At 45.7% G+C, this 24,816-nt stretch overlaps 2 protein-coding genes across 2 annotated transcripts; both read left to right on the top strand.

Annotated features, from left to right (window-relative positions):
* Nucleotides 1-2,626: 2,626 nt before the first annotated feature.
* Nucleotides 2,627-18,882, top strand: LOC307080734 (protogenin B-like; the record flags this gene model as incomplete). The annotated part of the gene is made up of 19 exons (XM_079743599.1): nt 2,627-2,696; nt 3,145-3,444; nt 6,561-6,705; nt 6,855-6,988; nt 7,160-7,456; nt 8,043-8,206; nt 8,520-8,763; nt 9,252-9,416; nt 9,773-10,078; nt 12,730-12,915; nt 14,899-14,994; nt 15,285-15,471; nt 16,044-16,171; nt 16,422-16,592; nt 16,838-17,020; nt 17,306-17,429; nt 17,636-17,762; nt 18,231-18,338; nt 18,463-18,882. The coding sequence occupies 19 exons, from the start codon at nt 2,627-2,629 to the stop codon at nt 18,880-18,882; spliced, it is 3,555 nt and encodes a 1,184-aa protein (XP_079599725.1).
* A 3,819-nt stretch (nt 18,883-22,701) lies between these two features.
* On the top strand, nt 22,702-24,706 carry rsl24d1 (ribosomal L24 domain containing 1). The gene is made up of 6 exons (XM_079743735.1): nt 22,702-22,843; nt 23,216-23,329; nt 23,429-23,501; nt 23,610-23,673; nt 23,831-23,916; nt 24,257-24,706. Exons 1-6 carry the CDS (start codon nt 22,763-22,765, stop codon nt 24,340-24,342), a joined length of 504 nt encoding a protein of 167 aa, XP_079599861.1. The 5' UTR covers nt 22,702-22,762; the 3' UTR covers nt 24,343-24,706.
* Nucleotides 24,707-24,816: the final 110 nt, after the last annotated feature.

Raw genomic sequence — 24,816 nt, forward strand, 5'->3', positions numbered from 1 at the left:
GTGGAGCTACGTTGAAACACTCATGTCTCATTGAAATGCCTGTTCACTGTTCACAGGCTAGACAGAACTCGAGTCAATGATCCATTTCTCTCTGTTGCTCTGCCTGCCTCTGTGTATTGCCCCCCATGTATCCCCATACACTATAATATATAGTCTAATATATTATAATATAATATATAACACTATAATATATAGTCTAATATGTTTTTTAACAGTCAAGTTTATGTGAAGCAAAAAAACCTTTCAATCACCCTCTCAGCAGGGGGTCAAAGGTCGTGTCAGCTCTTCAGCTGACCCCGGGGGGTCATTTGGGGAGTGGTGTCTCCAACACAGAGCCGCCGACCAATCAGAGCAGCATCCATCGGCTCTGCGTTGTTCCCAGGGCCTCATGATATTCATAACATGTTAATGACCTTTACCCTATTGATCATGGCCGCACAGCCGGCCCCGTGTGGAGCCTCTTCATGGCCTAGCCCTCACCAGTACTATTACTCACTACAACACTACTCCTGCTCACTGTTATTTTATGGCATCTCCTATATACACAGTATACATGGGTCAGAACTCATCTCCTATATACACAGTATACATGGGTCAGAACTCATCTCCTATATACACAGTATACATGGATCAGACCTCATCTACTATAGACAGTATGGGTCAGAACTCATCTACTATAGACACAGTTTACATGGTCAGTACTCATCTACTATAGACACAGTTTATATTTGCAGTACTCATCTACTATAGACACAGTTTACATGGTCAGTACTCATCTACTATAGACACAGTATACATGGGTCAGAACTCATCTACTATAGACACAGTATTCAGGGGTCAGAACTCATCTACTATAGACACAGTTTACATGGTCAGTACTCATCTACTATAGACACAGTATACATGGGTCAGAACTCATCTACTATAGACACAGTATTCAGGGGTCAGAACTCATCTCCTGTAGACATTAGTATACATAGGTTATCATTATGTTGTAATGTTGTTATCAGAATATTCTTCGTGTGCATGAAGACGGATTCTAAACAGGGCTGCCATACATTTGTTATTAGGCTTTGTTTAACGTAAGATATGATAGCTTCAATATGATTATAGAGAAAACAGTAAAATGAATTCAGAAGGACATTTAAAAATAATGAGCCAGAATATTATGCGACACACACGCTCTTAGAGATGAGTCGCGCTGTGGGAATATAGCAGAGACAATACAATGATTAAATCAATAGTTAGCTCTAATCAATATATGATTCCCCTACCGCCTCCTCTGATTGGATACTGAAGTGCTAGGTCAGGTGCAGAAGTCTGCCCCTCATTGTCCCTCCAACCGACCATCTAAACATCATATAATGGCTACACACAGGAGATGTGCCTATAGCTTATATTTGTTCAGGTAGGCCTGTTGTAATGTGTTCTTTATCTCCCCCCTCTGTTGTTTACAGCTCATTTCCTCTGATCGGACTTCCCAGAGTAGATTGGATGAGTGACTTGGTGTGTGTGTTTTCGGGGAGGTTCTGCTGATACTGCATGGGCCATCACTCAGTTGGGGGCCATTGTGTTGCTGCTGAATGAGGACAGAGGGATCGGGAGGGGAGGGTGTGTGTGTGTGTGTGTGTGTGTGTGTGTGTGTGTGGGGGGGGGGGGGGGGGGGGGGGGGGGGGGGAGGTTGTGGTCATTGTCAACTCGCACGGCTGTCGGATCAATACCTGAATTCATTAAGCAGCTAACTTGAGGCCATCGATATCTTCTCATAATTACTGGCTTCTGTGTCCTCAGCAGCTGGGCTAGGACACTTCTATATCCTGTCCCCGCTCATATTGGTCAATGGGATTGTAAAAGTGTCATAGGGGGGCTGGTCAAAAGAAAGTTGAAGTCACTAATGGTGGTTAGGTTGTTCTAAAAAAAGCCCATTGCTCTATGTTTGTGAAACTTCTGGTATTCGTCTAAAGTGTTTCTTCCATGTTTCCTCCAGGCCTACATATAACAGGCTGCACCAGAGTGGCCTGGCTTCATCCTAGTTGCATGATAACGGATCCAGGTCTCTTGAATCAGAATCAGTATTACTTTTATTACATCTTATTGTACATCTTAGGTACACAAGGGTACAATTATTAGGCTTGGTTCCTCAACAGCCGCAACCAGAAACAATAAAAGATAAAGTAAGTAAAGATAAGTACAAATAAAAATATGTAAAAAAATAAGTAGCAGCATAGATCACAATAATAAATTATAAGGTTAAATTAAAATTAAGTCAGTAATAATATGAGAAACTAAGAAAGTGGTAAGTAATAATAAGTAATTAAATGTAGTGTATTGTAGTGTAAAGTGTAGAATAAGTGTAAGTGTGACCACTATGATTTAGATTTGATAGATAAACCGAAACTGCCTGATCTCCAAAGGGCTATGACATAGTGACCATGGTTAGTGTTGGTCACTCACCTCAGCCCGTACAGATCACACGTACGCGACTCTGCGCGCATGCGCCTCTGGGCGGTGGGTGGGTGCGGGCCCCTCGGTGTCTCTCTCTGTCGGGCCCCGGGGGTCATTAGTGATCTGGGAGCCGCGGAGAGCGGCCGCGGAGAGGGGGAACATGACAGAGCGACTCGGATAAATGGCAAAGTTCAAAATGAAGACCTTCCGGCTGTGGGTGTTTTTTGTTTGGTGTTTTTTCCCTCTATCCAGTAAGTCAAGTGTTCGTTATTTCTGTTGTTTGTTAAAGGTTTGTGTTATGCTAAAGTTGGGCTGATTCCTGATCATTAATGGGACCGTTGCATGTGATAACACACAGTAGTCTGCAGGCTATGGCACTGACTTGCTTCACCAAGGAGCCTATATTCACATGTTATTGCCGTTTTATTTTATTGATTGTTCATATTTGATCATATCGTATGTATTTACCTTATGCATGCATTGATTTCATGTTGTTTTAACGAATTCAGTCATTGCTAATGTCTGCAGAAAGCTCACGGTTTTCATCTCCACGATTCTTCCCTCAAATTCTCCTTTCCTTTTTTATTTTTCTGATTATAATAGCTCTATACAACATGCATTAAGCATTATAAGATATATGTACATGATGTTATGCAATGATAGTGAACGTAGTGATTATTATGCCTTTCCCCTCCCCAGGTGTTTCATGTTTTAGTGAGTTATCGTTCGTCACAGAGCCCAGTGATATCACTGTCTTACCAAAGGACTCGGCTGTGCTGGACTGCCTGGCTCATGGGCAGCCCCCAGTCACCATGAAGTGGCTTAAAAACGGAGTACCTATTGCAGCAAGCGAACATGCACAGTTCCTGCCCAACGGCTCCTTGTACATACCGACCGTGAAGAACGACAGGGAGGACTCTGACGAAGGATTCTATCAGTGCCTCTCTCAGAACAAATATGGAGCTATACTCAGCCAAAGATCACGCCTGACCATCGCAAGTGAGTATGAACCCCTATGGGAGGGGAGGGGAGAGACGAAAGTCTTTGACTTTCAGGGGAAAGGCAAGATGTTTGTGAACGTCCTACAGGCCTATTTGTAGTATGGTACTCCTGTGAACTTACACTGTTTCATGGAAGCCCATGTTGAAATATACACCTCTGTGTGTTTGTAGTCAGCCACACATCTAAGTGAAGTAAAGGATATCTAGAGACTAAGTTTGTATATGTTACATCATTTACTCCTATTACTGCAATCAGTGAGCCACTTCTACATTTGCATCAGCGTTGCAGTGCCCGAACCGTTCTCTATGGTTTGTCCCTGGTCTGCTACACAGAGGAATCTCTAAAAGGCCATTTGCCTGTTGGCTTTTGTTTGGCTGGCCCCGCTGCCCAGAAGAAAAGGCTGGTTCTCATTCTATTCACTGGTCCGTATATCAGCGGACACGGCGATAGAGATGGTAATTCAATAGGCCTGGCCGGCCACAGTCAGATCTCACTTGGACTCTGTGTGGCAGATATACATCACAGCGTAGAGTCATGGATACCGCCTCCCAGCTCTGGTGTGGCTCCTCTGAGGAGAGCAGGAACCTGACCCAGCAAGGAGCTCGCTTTTTAATATCTAGAATGAGAGATTGAACCAGGACTCACTGTAATGTCATGTGTGCAGACAAGGATGGTGTAAACAAGGTTTCAGGGTCACTTGCACTTTCCTTTCTATAGTGTTTGTTGAGTTGTTGTTTTGTTGTGGAGGTGTTATTCTTTATCACAAGGTTGGGTCTGTGCAGGCCTGCATTAACTGCCATTGGGCCCTGGGGCTGAGAGTGTTCGTAGGCGTCCTGAGAGGGGATCTTACAATGAAGATGTGTAAAATATTTTCCCCCCATTTTGGGGGGGGGGGGGGGGGGGGGGGGGGGGGGTAGGCAACTGACAGTGTCAAGTGGCAACTGGGCCCAGCTAGTGGACCAGCTAGTGGCTCAGCCTTTTTTATTGGCTCATGATAGGCCTCTGATCTTTGTAAGTCCAAAACAAAAAATCACATTGTCTTGGGCTACACTGATCGGGGGGCCTATCAAGCCAGTATATATATAAAAAAATAAAAACAAATCTTTTTTTTTACTGCAGCTCATGATAGGCCCCCTGATAGTCGTAGGCCCTGGGGCTTCAGCCCAGGTAAGCCTGTGCATTAAGGCAGCCTTGGGTCTGTGGTCCAGCCCAGTGTTAAGGGAGATAAGGGGGAGGGAAGGGGGTGGTCCGGTCAGCTGGAAGTGGAGGCTGGGTTTGTTGTCCAGCCCAGAGTTGAGGGGGAGGGGGGTGGTTTGGTCAGCTGGAGGGTGGAGGATGGGATCTCTCTTAGCTCCCCTTCTGTCCAGAGGCCCATAGGGTCGGAGGTCAACCAGGAGCGGCTTTGTGATGTCACCAGTGGGCCCGGCCCCCGGCTGGCCTTTCTCTCTGCCCAGGCTCTCTTTCACAGCCTCTCCTCCTATCATTGTCAAGTTGAGGTCTTTTGTCAGAACTATAAGCCCACATTTCTCACACTTGAGTGAATAGCATTCCTTTCTTTAATCCCACAGTGATGATTCAGTTGTTATTTGAGCAAACAGTTTAATCAAGGTCCACAAATAGTTTAGCAGAAGTCCAAACCCCCAAAAGGCTATAATACAAGTCTGTTGATTATATGTATATGTATATATATATATATATATAGTGGTTTGAACTTAACCATGAAGACCACTCTTCACTTGTGTTTCTTCTGTCTTAGTAAATCTATTGAGTCATTTCCAATTGGCTAGTGAGCGTTGTGGCAACATTTGTGTTGGAGCAATACACCAATATCAAAATACCATTTGGTACCATTTGTTTGGGACCATTTGTGTACCAATATGTGTGCTGACTTCGATCTGGGTCCCAGACCGAGGGCTAAAATGAGATGGACAGGGGGTGGAGGGGAACTCTGACCTCTTCAGGGCAATCTTTGTGCCGTTTGACCCGACCATTGATTCACGCTTTACGACAGAGCAGACCGTGTTAGCAGAGCAGTCTGTGCTGAACCAGCTCTGTTGGAAAGAAAGCCCAGGGTTTTTAGATGTTTACATACAACATTGCCTTAAGGGTATGTTCTGTTGTGAAAGACCTTTACAGCAACAAATTAATTTCAAAATAAAATCGGAACGGTTTCTTAGTCGTAGTAAGAGCCCACCACGTCTTCAGTCAAAGGATTTATGAAAACATAATAAAGGAACTCTCAGTGCTAAGGGTCTGAAAATAGGTTTAATATGATATATTGATACCAGTACACCATAAATAAATAGGGAATGCTCTTCAATTTCAATCTCCCTAGTAGACGTTCTTAATGTTGATTTCAGTTGGGGCCCTAATGATTGATTTCCTTTAATATGGTATTGACTCCTTCCTCTAGTCTGGGGGATGGGAGGGCTTCCCCTTAATGAATAGTGCTAACTAACAGCCTTATATACATTTACATATTTATTGTGTTTTGGAATTATTGTCTGCATTTTGTTATCCACATGGTATATCATATTTCATATATCATATTAATATATCATGTTAGTAGACTATATCTCTTGCCTGCCTGTACAATTGTATCTTACAGGATACAGGAACCATTTAAATCCTTAAATCTCTTCACAGACTATGTTGAACATTTGATTTTACTCAGATGAGGGGCCTTCTCGGTACAGAGAGAGTGAATTGATTAGTATTTAGCGATGACAATGCATCATCCTCTGTCATTCCTCCATTGATCCATTGATTGGACCAGCTGGTCACTATTGGTCCTCAAAGATCAGCTCCCCAAAGGCAAGATCATGGCGCTTGGAGATGATCAATGGCTCACACACACAATTACTGATCACACACTCAGGGCTGTTCATGTATAACACACCAGCGTTTGCCAGATTAAAAAACACAAAACCAATGCATGCATACATGTATCACAGATTCCAATTCTTGTTCTCGACCTGGACTTCAGCAGACTCTTCCCCAAAGGTGGTCTCAGGGTACGCCCCGAGGGGTCCATGGATCCAATCTGAGGAGCCAGTCATAGAAGCCAACCTCATGACACCTATCTGTGTTTAATTTGTGTTTGTTTTCCACAGGTATTTCTGAATTCCTGGCCCATCCCATGCCTGCGGGGGTCTCTGAGGGGTCGGTGGCTCGGTTCTGGTGTGCCGTCGCTGCCAGCCCTCAGGCCACCATCACCTGGGAGCTCAATCAAAGTCTGTTACCCCTGGAGACCGACAGGTAGGACTGCTGCCCTCCCCACATTATGACCAGAATCGTACATGCCCGTGTATTATGTCTGTGCTTTAGTTCTGGGTACATGCTTTGTGCGTTTTTCACATGTTCTGATTGTGTCCTATATCATGTTTCTTGTCTGTTGATTCTCCAAGAATCACAATCTTACCAAATGGAGTGCTTCAGATCCAGAAAGCACGGTTGGAAGACGCTGGACAATACCGCTGTGTGGCGACCAACATCGGCAATCGCATGAAGAGCAAAGAGGCTACTCTGACGGTCCACCAGGGTACGTACACCAAATGCATACATCCCTGCTGTATGCTGTATATGTATGCTTAAACTATCTCAAGTAAAAAGACATACGACTCTAACCATACTTTAGAAGTGTGACATTCCCCAGAGTTCCTTCCCCTAATCCTGAGTCATGGTTTTAATTATCTCTTTTCCTCCTTTTCAGGGACAGCCCCTAAATCTCGCCAGAAGCCCAGAATCATCGCCGGACCCCAGAACGTCACGGCAGCCATGCATCAAACGGTCGTCCTGGAGTGCGTTGCTACCGGCAACCCTCAGCCAATCATCTCGTGGAGCCGGGCGGACAGCAAGCCGATCGACGTGTACAACGCCAAGGTGCTGGGCAGCGGCAACCTGGTGCTCACCGACGTAAAGCCCCAGCACAGCGGCATCTACCTCTGCAGGGCGACCACCCCGGGGACCCGCAACCACACCCTGGCTTCTGCCAGCCTCACCGTCATGGGTACAGCCTTCATAAGACCCTTACTCAACTGCACTGCTGCAAAAGGCTCAAGACTCAGTTGTTCAGAGTTCACATAGAGTCTGTAAAGCCTCCCCCTTAACATACCCCCACCCCAAACCCCCCACCCATCTTACGCACTTATTGTACGTTGTATGTTGTACGTCCTTGCACTTAAAAATAGTACTAAGTTGTGTAGAATCTTATCCTAGCTGTCTTTGATGTATACAGGGAATTGGTTAACCTAATAACTGTTAGTTCTTGGCACTTTTTTCTATGAACATCCTTACTGTACCGACAGCAATATATTGTTTCTCTTTCTTCTGACAAATGTGCTTATTAGTGGTCTGCCCTAAATGTAAATGTAAATGTACTCTGCAATGGACTGACATTTGTTGTGAGGGGTATACAGTCAATCGTGGACATTTGTTAAATGGTCTACATTTTGGGAAATACTATTCGCAGTCATATATCAGGTAGGAGGTGTAAGAGATATCCTTTTACCGTTCAGGTGTTTTGGTTATGTCGATGGATGAATAAATGAGAGAGCAGTTTGTGATGATAGGTCTTCTCACGTCTGTGCTTCCAGTGCCTCCATCCATTGTTGAGAGGCCAGAGAGCCAGACCCGTCCCAGAGCTGGTACGGCCCGGTTCATGTGCCAGGCGGAAGGGGTCCCCCAACCACGCATCAGCTGGCTGAAGAATGGCCAAAAGGTGCACCTCAACGGCAGGATCAAGATGTACAACAGGCAAGTACTCACTGTAATGGTGAGACAGATCGATGTTACCATCACAGGTTACCATTGGCCCCGTAGTATAATGGGGCATGGAAAGCCCTTTTAGACTTTAACTGTGCTTAAGGGCTATATAAATTACAATATACCTAACTTGACCATGAAGGCTTGGAGTATACCTCAGGAACTCAAGAGTACACCTCAGGAAACTCAGGAGTATAACTCCGTAAACTCAGGAGTACACCTCAGAACACTCAGTTTAACTCAGGAAGATCAGGAGAACCCTTTAGTGTGTTCTAACCTTTTTTCTTCTACTATGGTTTCCTAGCAAGCTGGTGATCACACAGATCATCCCGGAGGACGACGCCATCTACCAGTGCGTGGCGGAGAGCGAGCACGGCTCGGTGCTGTCCCTGGCGCGGCTCATCGTGGTCATGTCGGAGGACCGTCCCAGCGCTCCCAGGAACGTCCACGCCGAGACCATCTCCAGCTCCGCCATCTTGTTGGCCTGGGAGAGACCGCTGTACAACGCAAACAAAGTCATCGCCTACTCTATCCATTACATGAAGGCTGAGGGTGAGACACTTTCAGACATTTAACAAGATCTCTCATCTCTCCTCTTAAAGTGTATTATTATGATTATGATTATAATTATCAGTTGAGATTGCTGGTAATCTGCCTCCTGATGGAATGTTTACTTCAGTAGATGAAGGGATGAAGGTCCGTGTTGTTATGAATGTGTGCATGGGAATAAGAAACAATGCATTGACTCCATCGAGATGTAAACACCATGCAGTGCAAATCTGCATTTGAACATTGCATTCAAACGGACAGATTCACTGTATCTACTATAAGGTCGTCTTTATGGATAACAGGGAGAGCATCAAACACGTCCCGTGTTTAGGAAGTCTGGCAGCGCTCCTTTGCCTCTGGTTTACATTACATGCCTGTTCCTGGACATCGGCCGTTAGATTTATGGTACTGTCTTCTCCAGTCAGGCCGTCATTCATCTCTCTCCTTGTGTTCTGATCCTCAACGGTCTGCTCCCCCCGTCCCCCCGCCAGGTCTGAACAACGAGGAGTACCAGGCCGTGATCGGCAACGACACCACCAGCTACATCATCGAGGACCTGGAGCCTGCCCGCAACTACACCTTCTACATTGTGGCCTACATGCCCATGGGGGCCAGCCGTATGTCAGACCAAGTCAGCCAACACACCCTGGAGGACGGTGAGCACAGAGATGGCTGGCATTCCTGGCAGTAAATCAGTGCAGTACTTAAGGCAGCAGCCCTTTAATGTGGCTGTAGCGTGTACCGGGGGTGTCCGGGATGGGGAGGAAGAGGGCCTTGCATTCTTGCCACTTCCCGCTGAAGCTCTTTTTTATTTTCCTTACATTCTTTCACACCAACTGTAGAACTTTCTGCAAGGAAAGGGATAGCAGCGTTTCATACGGATGGTTTTAATCTTCTTCATCTGATGAAGACGATCAGCTGGAATCCCTTTGTCTTAGTTACTTCCTCTCCGATGAGTTTAACGTGTATAAAGGTGGTTTACAATGGTTTCTCTGCTGATGTTGCGCTGCAGTGCCCCTGCGGACCCCGGAGCTGAGCCTGACCAGCCGGAACACCAGCGACATCCAGGTGAGCTGGCAGCCGCTGCCGGCCAAGCTGAGCCGAGGCCGGGTGTCCGCGTTCCGGCTGTCCTACCGCACGGCGGCGGACGCCGACGTCACCGCCGTGGACCTGCCCCGCAACGCCACGGAGCACCACCTGGACGGCCTGGAGCCCGACACCATCTACCTGCTCCGCATCGCCGTGGCGACCCGTGTGGGCTGGTGCGAGCCCAGCGCCTGGACCTCCCACCGCACGCCCAGGGTGTCGAGCAGCAAAGGTAACCAATAGCAGAGCAGAACAGGGAGTGCTGCTGAGATGGTTAATCTGGGCTCAATATATATATATATATATATATATCAGTGGTGGCTGGTGGTTTTAAAGTGAGGGAGGAAGGACTGCGCGCTTGGTTGCCATTGGCCTGCTTGCACTGTTGGTGTGTGGTGGCATAAGAATGTGAGACTCAAGTTGTTACAGGGTGTTTTGGTGAACTACAAAATAGTAGGGAGGGATAGTTATGTGAATAAAATTGATACAAAGCCACCAGTGGCATCACTGTAATTTGAAAGCTGGTGTGCAGCATGTCTTTTGAAATGGACTACAAGGGCAGAAGGAAAGGATGCAAAGCCCATTAGTCAAATCAGGCCTACTCTTGATGTGTTAAAGTAAATAAAAAAATCTGGGCCTATTTTTGCCCTCAATGACTGAAGTTATTGGTTGCGATTAGCTATGTTTATTTTCAGTTACAATTGTTTTAAGAAAAGACTCAAGACCAAAAGTGATGCCATTTAAAATGTATCATGCTCTGAATCATTCACCCTTTCCACAATTTCAAACAGAACGGTCAGAGTAACAAACTAGTAAAAGAACGAGAACATTATTTCAAACAACCTGATCTATAGGCATGGTGCCTAGCATGGAAAGTCGCATAGCAGCTTGAACCTGACACTCGTGGCGTTTGGTTGCCCAATCAAGATTTTTTACATCAGTGAAACCATGAACAGCCCACGTTGGAGATTTGCCATTATTCATTAGCAAACAGGGCCAGCAATACAGTCGATTACTAGAAATGCTACCAGTAAGCCATGAGTACCTAGCAAACCATGTAGCACCAACAACAATGACGTTGCCATTACTTTTGGTGATCTCGATTTTGCGAAGTGGTCTACCTTTTTCTTTGGTCGCTAACTTAGCATTGTAAGTCAATGAATGGAATGCTTTGTAATTAAACATGAACAATGTCCTCTGTTTCCAATGTTTCCATTGTACACTTTATTCACAAATGTTAGAATCTCGTTATCCTTCAGATGATTTTACCAGCTTTGCATCTCTTAGACTGAGGGGCAATGCAGGCAGAGCGGGTTTGTTATCGACAGCATTGCCAGATTGGGCAGATTTCCCGCCCAATGATAATTTTTCCAGCCTAACGTGGTTAAAAGTAGCCCAATTGGGTGGGAAATCTGCCCAAACTGGCAACACTGCTCACCAGCCAGGGATCCTGCTTATTGGTAGCACAGGGCGAATACATTTTTGCGCGAATCAGACGCCTTAAGATCACACCCAATCAGAGGAGGACTTTCCTCCTCTCTCCCATTGAAACCCATGTTATTCACCAGCCGCCAGTACTTTCGGGGAAATGAATGGGAGTCAACGGAGGCTGAGGGAGGATCTTCCTCCCTGAAGTAATTGTTAATAGGCGATAGGGAGTGCTAATGTCCCTTTACCCAGGGAAACGAAAATTATACATTCAAAGGCATTAAATTAGTCATATTTAAGGGCATTAATTCATTACAGTAGTCTGGGTAATCTACATTTTCTATTCTCAACAATGTTAGAGAGGATCTTTCTCCCTCTCCTCAATGGAGGAGCCTCCACTGATATATATATATATATATATATATATATATATATATATATATACCCACCATACACCACCATGGCTAGAAGGGGAGGTTTTATTAGTCATTTGACGTTGCCGTAGACCATCAGTATGTGGTAGATATTCCTAGGTCACATAAAAGTTATTGAAAAGATCAAAAGTAAAGAGTGTTGCTGCTGAGCCCCAAACTGTGACCATAGGAACGTGGGGCCATCTCTTTGGGGTGGGTGTTGTGCTGCTCTGTCTGCCCCCACGCAGAGCAGCGGGATCATGACTAGAGCTGGCCCGGCAGCATTGTCCCACAGTCTTTATGTTGGTTACCCAGGGACCTTTGCCCCCGGCTGTCAGTGGTGTTGGAGTGGCCTCAGTCACGGGTCATAAAAGAGGGGCCTGGGGCATCTCTGTGTGGGGAAGAATGGCCCCTTTTCATAGCCGGGTGCCTTGAAAAGAGGAGTTGGTTGTTTGTCCAGCTCATGCAGATTTCTGACCTGTTTAGAGGCAAGTTAAATAATGTTAAATGATGAGATAAGAGATGTGTATGATAAAGTAGCAGTAGTAGTAGCTGCCAACAAGTAGCTATATCTCATAGCAACTATGCTTCTATGAATGAGGGATAGCCCACCAGATAAGGGCTGTGTGAGTACTCGTCAATAGGCAAGGCATTGTGGTTGTGGGGGGGTGATTAATGAAAAGGCTGCTGGATCTATTGAATCTGTGTATTTATTCTAATCCATTCTGCTTCTGAAGAACCAAGTCTTAGCATACAAAATGCTCATAACACACTGCCATAAAACACTTTGAGGATACTAAAGCAATAAAGTCACTTCGGGGAGCAGGTAGCATTTTACTCTATGAATGAGTCGTTTTCACCTGAAGGTTTTTCTGGGCATGGAATATTTCATGTGATCATGACATATTGTAAATCGGCTTAGAGATAGCCAGGGTTAAGCATTCATGTTTTCATGTGTCATTTCTTGAACGCAGCTCTCTTCCTCTCTCTGTGTTCATCCTAACCGTGTTGCCTGTGTGTTCCGTGCCTCCTCTCACCCCAGTGCCCGCTGCCCCCCTCCTTCACCTGGAGCCCCTGAACTGTACCTCCGTCATCGCCCGCTGGCAGACGGCCCCAGGAAGCGTGGTGGTGCAGGGTTACCGCCTGTCCCACCACGAGGAGGGCCGTCCTGAGCAGCCCACTGTCCAGCTCCCAGGACTGCTCTCAGACTACACCATCAGCGGCCTCGGTGAGTCTCTCCCTCAGGGTGTCCACAGCCCGCCTCAGGAGCAACCAGGAGCATCCTTTTCATTTTTTTTTATATTTTTGGGCTTTTGACTGTACTAAGCCTATGTGAAGGATATTAACTAACTCAGTATCAATATTGACATCTTGATATTTAAATCACTGTTCCGACAGATGGTTTTGGAAATGGCCGAAGCCCATTTGGCCCTTGATCAACGAGAGTCCTGCTCTTCATCAGGCCATTAACTCTGACCAGCGACCGGCCTATTTGCATTAGGGCCCGCTGTCCGGTGATCAATACAGTCTGACCCCTCTTTATCAAACAGCCGCCCTCTCTTTATCAAACAGCAGCCCTCAGCAGCCTGCCTAATGCATTGTGGAAGCTCAGACTCTCAGAATCAAGGGATCACCGGCCTCCAGATGTCCCCTCCCACCACCGTTTTTCCATCCCGGCCCTGCATAATTACCCCCTGACTATTGTGTCGGGTCCAGGGGCCACACCCACCCTGTGAGATCCTGGCCCCAACTGGCCCCCTCCTCCACCACTCCCAGAGCCTACTCCTACTCCAGGGACTGTCCGCACCGAGCTGGACGGAGTGTGTGACCTCTGTCCACCTCTCTCCCCCCTCCCACGTTTCTCTCTGCGTTGTCAATGCAAATGATCTGCAAAGATCAAGCCTGGACCTCTGTAGTCCACTACCATGTCCATCAGACCATATTCAAGTGAATATGGTTAAAGCTGCCCTCATAGTTTGCTATGTAATCGTTGGGTCGTGGGTCCACTCTGCATTCTCGCTGGAATCCCAATGGTAAAATACAAGGGACATTTTTTCTCAAATGTATCTCAAATGAAACGAACAACCATGGCAAATACGGTACTTGTTGTCATATGGTTTTATTTTGTACCTTACCTAGCTCAGTATCCGTTGTATTGTTGGGAGTGGGGCTCGCTGGAGTCAGTCTCAGGAAGACTAAAGGAAACAAAAGAGGCCCCCGATCCTGAGCCGGGATTCCTTCTGTTCTATCTTGGCCAGACCCTTTGACCTCAGCCCCCCCCCCCCCCCCTCCCCCGGTCTTCGTGATCTCAGCAGCTGAACGCCGGCTCTGACCCCCACCCTCCCCCATCTCCTGTGGAAGGTTTGCCCCCCCACCTCCAGCGGTCAACACCCTGCGTCTGTCCCCGTCGCCTCCACATGCTGGAGGCTCAGGAACAACTTCCTACAGCTTGCTGCTATCTGTGTCCAGGGGGGTTGAGGAGAGCTGGGAGATTAGCAGCCATCGGAGCTAGTGCTGGAGACGTAGCGATAGCTCATGTCTCCCCCACGCAACAACCCCACAGAATGGCCTTGTTTAACATCTCTTAATTCCTCTGTTTCTCACAGGCTGAAACTCATCACGTCTACTAGTGTCTACTAGTGACTAGTGTCTTACTAGTTTCACGAGAGTTTAGGAATTAGAGGGTGCCATCTTGGATTTCAGTCCAACTGCCCCCCAGTCCCCTGATGAGAGAAAGAAGCAGTGTTAAACCTTAAAAAGGAACATACAGACATCATGCCATGGTGTTGTCGATATTATTTGCAGGCCGTATTGATTGGTCACCCTAGTTACCAGGCCGTCAGTAGGGCTGCCAGCATGATGACTGCCCATGATAGATGACGTGTGACTGTGTGGCTGGTGTATTGTGTCTGCATGAGGGAGGGGGGGGGGCTCTTGGCCTCTTGCTCTGAATGAGACACTTTGTGGAAAGTGGCTTTTTCTCTACTAATAAAAAAAAATCCATCTTTAAATCCAAAAGGTTTATATATATATAAAACATATTATATATACATACATATATATAACATCATTGCTATGCAGCAGCAGAGTATAGTAGTTGTATTGTAATTTCAATTGTGCTGTGGATTATCTTCAGATCACATCTCCTGTTTAGTGGAGTTTGGCGTTTAAAGCACATGTTAGAAATGCTACCCCCTTCATTTTATTGCAGATCCAAGGACGAAGTACCATGTGAAGCTGCTGGCCTTCAGCCAATTGGGAGACGGCTACCAGTCAGACCAGACCATCAGCACTCCTGGATGTGTTTGTAAGTGGATCGCTCAGCAGCCACACCACTGGGCTAGCTGTTCTGCATTCAAGCCACATATATATGTTCCAATAAAGGGAATAATCGTAAATAATCATAACTTTGGACGATGATATCTACTATAACTGGGTATTTTTTCAAGTAATTTTTGAGCAGCTAGGTGCTAAAGGGTGCATACAGGTAGATGCTGATGCAAGGGGATCGAACCCAGAACCTTTTGGCTTGGAGTCAAACAACCTATGGACTACCTGCCCTCCTGAAATGTGCATTTCTGCGTATGTTTCCCCCAGCGGTGAGAGACCACCTGTCCTCCGTGCCCCCGGCCCCCAGTCACGTGACCATCACGGCCAACGGCTCTTCTTCGGTGGTGGTGCGCTGGAGTCGCCCGGCCTTTATGGCAGGGAAGGCCCTGAGCTTCAGTGTCCGCTGCACCCCCGTGGGGACGCACAACGCCACCGCCGTACGCTACCTGCAGACGTAAGACGCAGCGCCTCGCGGAAGTAAAGAGTTAACACTCACAAACTTATGAGGGGCGGCAAGTGGCTCAGGAGGGAGAGTGGGTTGGCTGGTAACCGGAAGGTTGCTGGTTTGATCCCTGGCTCCCCCCAGCTGAGTGTCGAGGTGTCCCTGAGCAAGGCACTTCACCCTAACTGCTCCCGACGAGCTGGCTGTCGACCTGCGTGGTTGACTCCGCCATCGGTTTCGTAAATTTGCGCATGAATGGGTGGTGGGTTAGGCCATATTGTAAATGTTTTGAGCGGCCACTGGTTAGAAAAGCACTAGATAAAGGCAGTCTATGCAACACATCCACAGAACTTATGAGGGCACATGGCACATTGCGCTTTACAACATGTAAGATACAACAAAGACACTTTACCAAAACGTGAAGGCTTTCACATTCCCTTGATTGGTTCCTTTATTAATCCTGTTAATTTGTACTTAGCTTGTTAGGAACCGTTCTGGAGGTTTGTCCTCCCCAATACGTGAGTGGAGTGAGGTCCTGGTACATCAGTGTTTCACCATATGCTTTGTTTCCTGTCTGCTCACAGCATCAAGCAGAACATGACAGTCGGGAACCTCAGTCCAAACACGCGCTATGAGTTTGTGGTCCGTCTTCATCTGGACCAGATGTCCAGTCCCTGGAGCTCGGTGGTCTACCACCAGACCCCCGCCGCCGGTAAGAATTCATCTAGCTTCCATATCGTCAAGTTATTCCAGGTTTATGGAACATCCATAAACTAATACCCCTTAAGTGTCAGTGGGCCTGTCTGAACTACTACTTTGAGTGGATAGAACTGCTCATCATTATGGTCTTATAGGGGGATGTGATGTCCTCCTTCAGGTGACGTAGTTTGCACAGAGCCTTTATTCCAGTGTATTGGCGGTGATGGATCTGTGATGTGATTGGTCCGTCCCCGGGTCCACAGCCCCCACCCAGCCGCCGTCGGCCGTGCGGATGACCCTGATCGAGGACGACACGGTGCTGGTGTCGTGGCGGGAGCCTGCGGACCCCCTGCTGGTGGTCACCCGCTACACCCTCCTCTACGCCTCGCAGAAGGGCTGGCTGGCCGGGCGCTGGATGATCCTGCAGAGGGACGGTAAGTCCCTCCACCAAACGCCCACACTGGGGTTTGAACAGCAATGGCTGATCCGCCGAGGATCGTAGGGGGAAAAAGATAGTTGAGTGCCTAGTTATGGTGTTTAAGGATTGTGGGTTTGAAACTCAATGCCCCTGACCTGCTCAATGATAACCTGTATCTGAATTGACTTTAAAAGTGTATGCTAATAGAAATAGTATCACCTCATCCTTATAACTTAACGGGCTCGTGCGTTACTATGTCAGGGAGCAACACCATGGCCCTGCTGGAGAAGCTGGAGCCTGGGAACATCTACCTGGTGAAGATCTGTGCTGCCAACCAGTTCGGAGAAGGTCCCTACTCCAGCCTGGTGGACGTGGCCCTGCCCCGGGCCAGCGGGCACCGCAGCAAGAACCCCCGGCACTCGGACAGCTTCCCCGAAACACCAGGTACAGAACCAGACCAGAACTGCATGGCACTCCAGTCCTGCTTAGTTGGATAAACAATCAATCAGAATATAATTGTGTGAAAGTTCCAACGGAAAATCTAAATTATTCAGAAAGTAGAGGCTCCCGTATCTCTAATAGATATCGCCCTCAATTATTCAACCAGTGAATTAAATATGGATAGTAACCGATTCCTTCTCTCTGTCTTTCATCGCTGGTGTTTCAGTAACCTGTTGATGAAATAGTAATAGCTGCATGGTGAAATGCTTTGTTTGTTTTGCGTCCTAGCCCATTCCAACAGCATCTACCACATAGACCAGCAATCGATGACAGGCATCATCGTGGGCGTCTGCATTGCGCTCTCCTGTATCGTCTTGTGTGCCTTGATCCTCATCAACAAGGGAAGATCCAGGTAACGGAATTCAGTATAAGGGAGTGGCTAGGGTGACTCTAACAAGATGTCTTTCCACGAGTACCCCCTCTGTAATCACATGTATCTGACTTCACTGAAAGTCGTTCAGAACAGAAGCCTCAGCAACAGGACAAAAATACAGAAAAGTACTTATTTGATCCACATGATGTTCTCGTGGATGGAGGCTGACTTCTCGTCTTTGAAAGGAAACCATCCAGTCGGAAGGTGGTCGGCGTGCTGAGCGGCGACGGAGCCCAGGCGGGCGGGCAGCTGCCCTCGGAGAACGCTGAGGTCCTCGTACCCATGATGAGACCGCCCTTCATAGACGCCAAGGTGAGATACACCAAACAGCGCCCCCTTTAGGTCAGACCAGACATGGATATTACATTTACATTTAGGGCATTTAGCAGATTCTTTTATCAAAAGCAACTTTCATTTACACGTGCATTTGTCATAGGAAGGTGAAACCATAAATTGCTGTCGGTACAGTAAGGATGTTCATAGAACCAAGTGCAAAGCATTAACCATCACTGGGTTAACCCATTCCCTGTTTACCACAAAGATAGCTAGGATGAGATGCTACACAACTAAGTAATATAAATAAGTAGGACATACAATAAGTGCGTACATTAAGTACTAGGATGTACAACATACAATTGGTAGGAGGGGTGGGTCCGGGTGGCTATGCAGAGTCTAGGTGAACTCTGAACAGGTGAGTCTTGAGTTAGTCATAGGAAACATTTTCATGTTTCTTTCATTCTAATGTCGTTGGTTGACTGATCCCCATCTCGCTGTCTCCAGGGCGGACCTAGCATGCTGCTCAGCCGCTCCGGCCCACTGCACAGCGCCGCCAGGAGCAAGAAGTGGCGACTCTTCTCCAGGGAGAAGCGCAATCCAAATATAAGTGATGTAAGTGGTGTTCAGGTTCAGTAACAGTATTCACCTTCAGCGTTGTTTTCAAGACATTGGTCCCAGACCTCCAATGGTACTGCTACAGATTCACTCAAACTGCATTCCTCTCTCGGGCCCGCAGGCGGAGAAGAGGGCCTGCCTGTACGAAGCGGGTAAGACGGTCCTGCGGTACGAGGAAAGGCCGGGGTCCGCTGCCCTGCCGCCCTTCTCCCGGGAGATCATCTTTGGTCCGCAGCCCCACCAGGACCAGCCCCCCGAGAACTGGCACACCGGCGAGGGCAGCCAGGAGACCGCTGACTCAGGACACTACTCCCACGAGGAGACCAGCAGCTCCTCGTCAGGCAGCAGCCACAGCCCAGCGGAATCGCCTTCCTCCCATCCTGCCGACGGCCCTGCGGTCGTCATCGTGGTTGGGGAGTTCACTCCATCGCTCAGGGTTGAAGACAACAAGATTGAAATCTGCGCCCTCCCTCACCGGCCCCCTGAGGCGCTGATGGTCTCCCCGTCATCCGTGTTCCCGCCTTACCCAGTCGGTTCCTGACACCACCGCCCCCCACAGCCTTTTTAGACCCACCACCACCAGTGACCCTTCTGGGCTCCTTGACCTGCAGGCTTCTCAGGGACAGAGATCAGGGAGCCGGCGACAAGGGCTGAGGTGGTGCTTCCTCTGGCGTATCTCAGGATTTTAGCTGCATGTTGTTACTTCTTTCTTTCTTTCCTTTTTTTTAGCTATCTGCCTTTGTGTGTCGTGAGTCTGTGTGTATGTCTGACTATGTGTGTGTGTGTGTATATGTGTGTGTGTCTATGTGCGGGCATATGTTGTGCATTGTCTGACCTAAACCAAAGCTCACCTATGATGAATGTTTAAAAGAATGTCAAGAAATGTCTTTCAATTTCGGATACGTTTTCATTGTATTTAATTTCTTCCACTGGAGCAGCAGGAGCGATTAATCCCTTTGAAACTCACTGTCTACCTCAACCGTCTGTTTCTGTATGCACCTTTCTACCTCCTTTTTTCGCAGTAGGTGGTGCAGTATTTTGACAAGACTCAGGGGGTTGTCAAAAGGTCAAGCTCAAGGTTGAAGCATTTTAACGTCTCATCTACCTGTGTCGGTGCGTTATCGTTCGGTGGGGTTTAGTTTTACCACCATTTCTCCACATATTATTTACATTTTAAAACTGCTTTTTATATGTCACATTTCATAGCATGCTGTGAAAAGAATAAGTGCATTAGACATTGTCTGACTTTTTGAGTAATATCATACCAAAAAACGATGGCTGGCATTTCAGTGCACTGGTTTCTAATAGCTTTAACATGGCCTTATTGCTGAAGGGCGTGGCGTTTTATGGATAAGGTGGATCCAAAGACGGGAATGTGTCCAAAGAATGATGAATTTTTAAGTGCTACCAAAAAATAATACTATGTAGATGTACATTAAGAGTGTATAGTCCGAACCTTTTTCTTAGCAACAATCTAAGGAACCCAGGAGGGGTGGTATGAATGGTTTTGCTGAATATGTATTTCTTTTCCCTTAATGCTATTGTTTCTTGGTGAAAGCTTTAACACAAGACTCCTTGCCTTGTGTTCCACTTGCCTTCTAAAGAGCTGCTGGGTGCAGCAGTGACACCGACGCTATTATCCAAAGAGTTGTACGCTTCCTCAGATGGGTTTCGCCTCATATCCTTCTGCCTTGGCTGTGATACGGTAGATATTATGGACAACAGACCAAAGATTGTGGGTTCTGCGAGTGATAGATTATGATGGTGACGATGAGATTTATTTTATCAAGGGATATCTGTCACGACTACTACTCACTAAAAATAACACTGAATTGGGAAGATCTCTCCTTTCATAACATCCCTATGTCTTGTCTTGATGAAGACACGGATGCTGACTATCAAAATATTGACCCTCTGTGTGAAGAGCAACATAATCAAATTTTATATCTATATAACAAAATAAATCTTGCCAAAGAAACTTGAGAAGTCTCTGTTGTTAAGCGATTTGTTTTTTCTTTGGTTTGCATTTTGGAAAAATATTGCATATAAATGTGATAGTATTTTCAACAGTTTTAGAAGACGTTTTATCAGGATAGTCCATTGCGTTGTGTCAAGCTTGAGAGATCAAACAGTGTTCCACTGTCGGTTTGGTCGTGTCTATTTGAGAACACTTAAAGGTTGTTACAGTTACACAGAACTTTGGTTTGATTTTAACTTTTAGCATATTCCTTTGTTCCAAAATCCCAAACTTCTTTTGATCCATGTCTGAACCTGATTATTAATGGTTTGTCGTGTATTTTTCCCCTGTGGAATGGATTGGTATATATGGCCAAATGGTGTTCGCTGGTAGTTAAGCTACCTGAACTCGATGCCAATTGTAAAGGAGAATTCGTTCTTATTGTTATTATTTAACTTATGCTTCTCTCATTTCAAGTGTTTTAATATGTTCATAATTTAGTCCCACGTTAAACTTCTATATTTTTTGTATTTTCTGTGCTGAAATGTTGTAAATCCCTCTTTGATTCTCTCAAGATGGCCACGGGTAGAAAATAAAACGATCACTCAAAAACTGACTGTTTCACTCACTTTATTTGGGATGTGGTGATTAGATTCTGTGTGTGTGTGTGTGTGTGTGTGTGAGAGTGTGTGTGTGTGTGTGTGTGTGTGTGTGTGTGTGCGTGCGTGCGTGCGTGTGTGTGTGTTGTTGAAAGTTTTATTTTCAGGATAAACCCCTTGAGATGAACCATCAAGGAGTCCTGACAAAAGGCCCAACATGAGATACAACACAATATGCAAGAAAGAGCAGACATGGTTACAGTTACAATTAGACTAATTATGGACAAAAACAAACACACACACTCACACACAACATGCACAAACTCAATGAGAAATCTAGACAGCCACACCTGAGTAAATCTGCATAAATTATTCAATGTGACATCTAAATTTGCCGTATCAGTTTTGAAGCAATTTGATATACAGTGTCTCCATAGTCACAAACAGGCAAAAACCACTGGGATACCTGCTATTTTTTACAGTCATGGTAAAACCGTTCTGTGATCTGTCCGAAACACCAATAGAACAGGCAATCTTTTTACATAAATAATTAATCCATAGCCCCATATATTTTACACATTTAATGAGTAATGCACCATCAGGGAATTGTCTTGCGCCCCAAAGGGCAGTTCGGCGAAAGGAGAAGGCGTGTTCTGGCGCAAACGTTCCCTGGTGCTATTTTGCAGTTTCAGAAATCACTTGCGCCACAAACCACGAAATACCTGGTTTAAAGTCAGTGGCGCGTTGTTCAGATGCTATTTTAAGGGCGCATGCATAATGTTGCTTGTGCACCTCGCGCATACACTTTGCTTCTCTCATCTACCTAGCAACACATTCTTGGTAAATTATTTGGGAAAGAACAGCTGATAATGATAACGGCGGTAATAAGTTGTACTTTAAATCAATGCATCTGCAAACACCGTACAGCAAACACATATTTTCTTGGCACAGACATCGTGTACATGCCCATAACTTTTAGGATTGATGAGTATTTGACCGTGAGAAAACATTGCTTTACCGCTAGTGAGTGTTAAAAAGAAAGAATGAATGCGGGCCCGCGTGTGTGCGTCCATCTGTTTAAACACACGTAACGCATAATACAGTCCATGGCAATGCATATTAACGGGGAGACACATGCATATTAGGAACACAAGTCGATAACGATAATGCATACAATACTTATAAGAAACGTTGTTTATAATGCATTGCGTATATCATTAAATAGAACCACAGTTACCGCATATCATATGTGTGTTAAGTTTTCTTTGACGAAATTTATTTGAGGACTAAGTATTTCTGAAGTTGTGGAAGAAAACCTTATTCCATGTGTGAATTAGGCCATATTATTTGGCCATAAACTGAGCCATTTGAAATTGATGTGCATCTGTCTCATCGGAGACTGTCAAAACACCAACTCGTCAGATTCAAATGCGCTCATGGCTCTTAAAGGGGATGGGAGCTGGCACTCTCATTGGTTTATTGCACGTTACGCCAAAACCACACCTACGGGTAATTAGGGTACTTCAGACCAACCCTTTTTGGACTTGCGCCGGGCAGAAGAGTCATTTTTGCGCCGGTAAAATAGTGACATCGCCATAGAACCGGCCGCAAAGCTACTTCTCACTTGGTCAAACATTACAATTGCATTCAGCAATACACACATTGGAGACATTTGGAGTAAAACGCCGGCAGGGGGCGGTAATGACAAGGGGCAGCGGGTGTTTCGGGCCGTTTCCTAACCGGCAGGGGACGGTAATGAGCAGGGGCTGGTGGAGTGTTTCATAACGCAGAATAAGAAAACCTTCACACGGTCTTGTTTTCCTCAGCGTGTTCCGCCAGGTCCTCTTCAGGAACGAGGACCTAAAATGCGCATTGAAAAATGCTATTTCTGCTCGGGGCCTGTCTACCCCGGGCATGGGAATATGTTTGTTCGGAATGATTGCAAGGTATATCGCTGTCTGGTCGCGTGACCGCCGGTAGTTTGTTGTTGTACAGTTGTTCTTCGGCAGTGCTAGCCTTCAGGCTAGGCTACGTTCAGCCATTTAAACGTGCTGAGGCTCACGTGTTACCATGTCATAGTCTGTTCAGTAATCCGTGGCTCTGAGATGATACTGAAAGCATGTCACTTTTAGAGGAAATTGTCAATAGTTAATTATTGTCAACATTAATGTGAAATAGTCGATGAATCAGACAGAATGTGGTGTCTCTTGTAGTTGTGCGTCCTCCAGAGGTCGTTATCGGAACACACACCTGGCTGTGTGCCAGGACCCTCCATTAAGTTTATTTCCCGTCATCTGCGTTTGTTTCTTTTTCTCTAGGTCTTCAGATTTTGCAAATCCAAATGTCACAAAAACTTCAAGAAGAAGCGTAATCCAAGAAAGACCAGATGGACTAAAGCCTTCAGGAAAGCGGCAGGAAAGGAGTTGACAGTGGTGAGTGGGTTTCTATTTGATTTCAATAGATTTAGACCATGTATCCCAATGCTTGTTTGTTAGGATGTCATTGTTAACACAACTTTGCTAATTTTTCAGGATAATGCTTTGGAGTTTGAGAAACGTCGAAATATTCCCCTTAAATACCAGCGTGAGCTTTGGAGCAAGACAGGTAAATCTCAACGCCACCTAAAGCTAGAAATGCTTATCGGGTGATTTTATGAACTCAATCAAATGTATAATTTGCAATTCTGAATCTATAATGTCCTTTCTATTCCAGTGGAAGCAATGAAAAAAGTAGAAGTGATCAAAAATAAACGACAGGCGCGATTCATAATAAACAGGTAAGATGTACTTTTCATACCTAGGTCGGTACTAACATCAAATAACATTGCCATATTGTTTGTCAACAATCATTAAACATGGGATGTTGAACAGTAGGAGAGAGTTGGTAGTTTCAGCATTGAGACCGACGCCTTTAACACTATTCCCCATCTCTAGACTGAAGAAGGGCAAACAGCTGGACAAGGAAGAGGCCATCATCTCGGTCAAGAAGAACATTCACCTGATCAGGGCACCACATGCGGGTGAGTCAGCTGGCACAACGAATGACGTCCAAGATAGTCCGGGGATGAGGAGGCCTGACCCCCAGTCGATGGGTTCTGGTTTCATACCCCGGTCCCTGCAGTTTATTTATGGGCATCCTTTAGCAAGATGCCTTACCCCTACCTGCTTATTAATAACGTGTCTAAAAAAAGTTATTTGGATAAAAGCATCATTCATACAGGTACTAAATTACAATAGTAAACGTTGATGGAAAGTCACAGTGTGATCAGATGTGTGGCCCTTGTAACTTCTTTATAGAATGCTTAAATGTTGTACTCTTTAAGTATAAGATTGGTTCTTATTAATTTGTCTGTCTTCCAGGCAAAGCCAAATTGGAAGAAAAGATGGTGCAGAAGTTGCAAGAAGACGTGGTCATGGCAGAGGATAACATTGATCCCAGTGCCTGATGCACTTTTTAATCCATCGTGCTCCATATTTCAATAAAATAGCAACAGCCTATCCTTTTCTTTTATTTCCTAAGGATCCTAAAGGAATGTAAACTCCCCTTGAGTGAAATGTATTACGCCAATGTTTTTTTGTACCAATGTTCAGAATGAGCATTTATTCCCTCTGATAATATTACTTTGTTAAACAGTGTGAAAATAATTCAAAATTGACAAAACAACCGTTGGGAAATTCTGTATATAAGTTATTCTGTTTAACCATTTATTCCACATTGCACACGTGGTTCGGGTTTTCAAGTTGGCCCATTCTAACGAATGTGACAAATGGATGACATCTTTTAAAAACTAAATAAAAGCTAATTGTACACATGAATGTGTTAATTGATATTTGCAAAGAGAATTGCCCAACATTAATGCAGAATCATTTTAGAAGTAAATGTGGTGTAGTAAGTTTGAAGGGTAAAAAAAACTTTTCAA

This window comes from Pollachius pollachius (genome assembly GCF_949987615.1).
Source record: "Pollachius pollachius genome assembly, chromosome: 9".
In the NCBI taxonomy this organism is placed as follows: domain Eukaryota; kingdom Metazoa; phylum Chordata; class Actinopteri; order Gadiformes; family Gadidae; genus Pollachius; species Pollachius pollachius.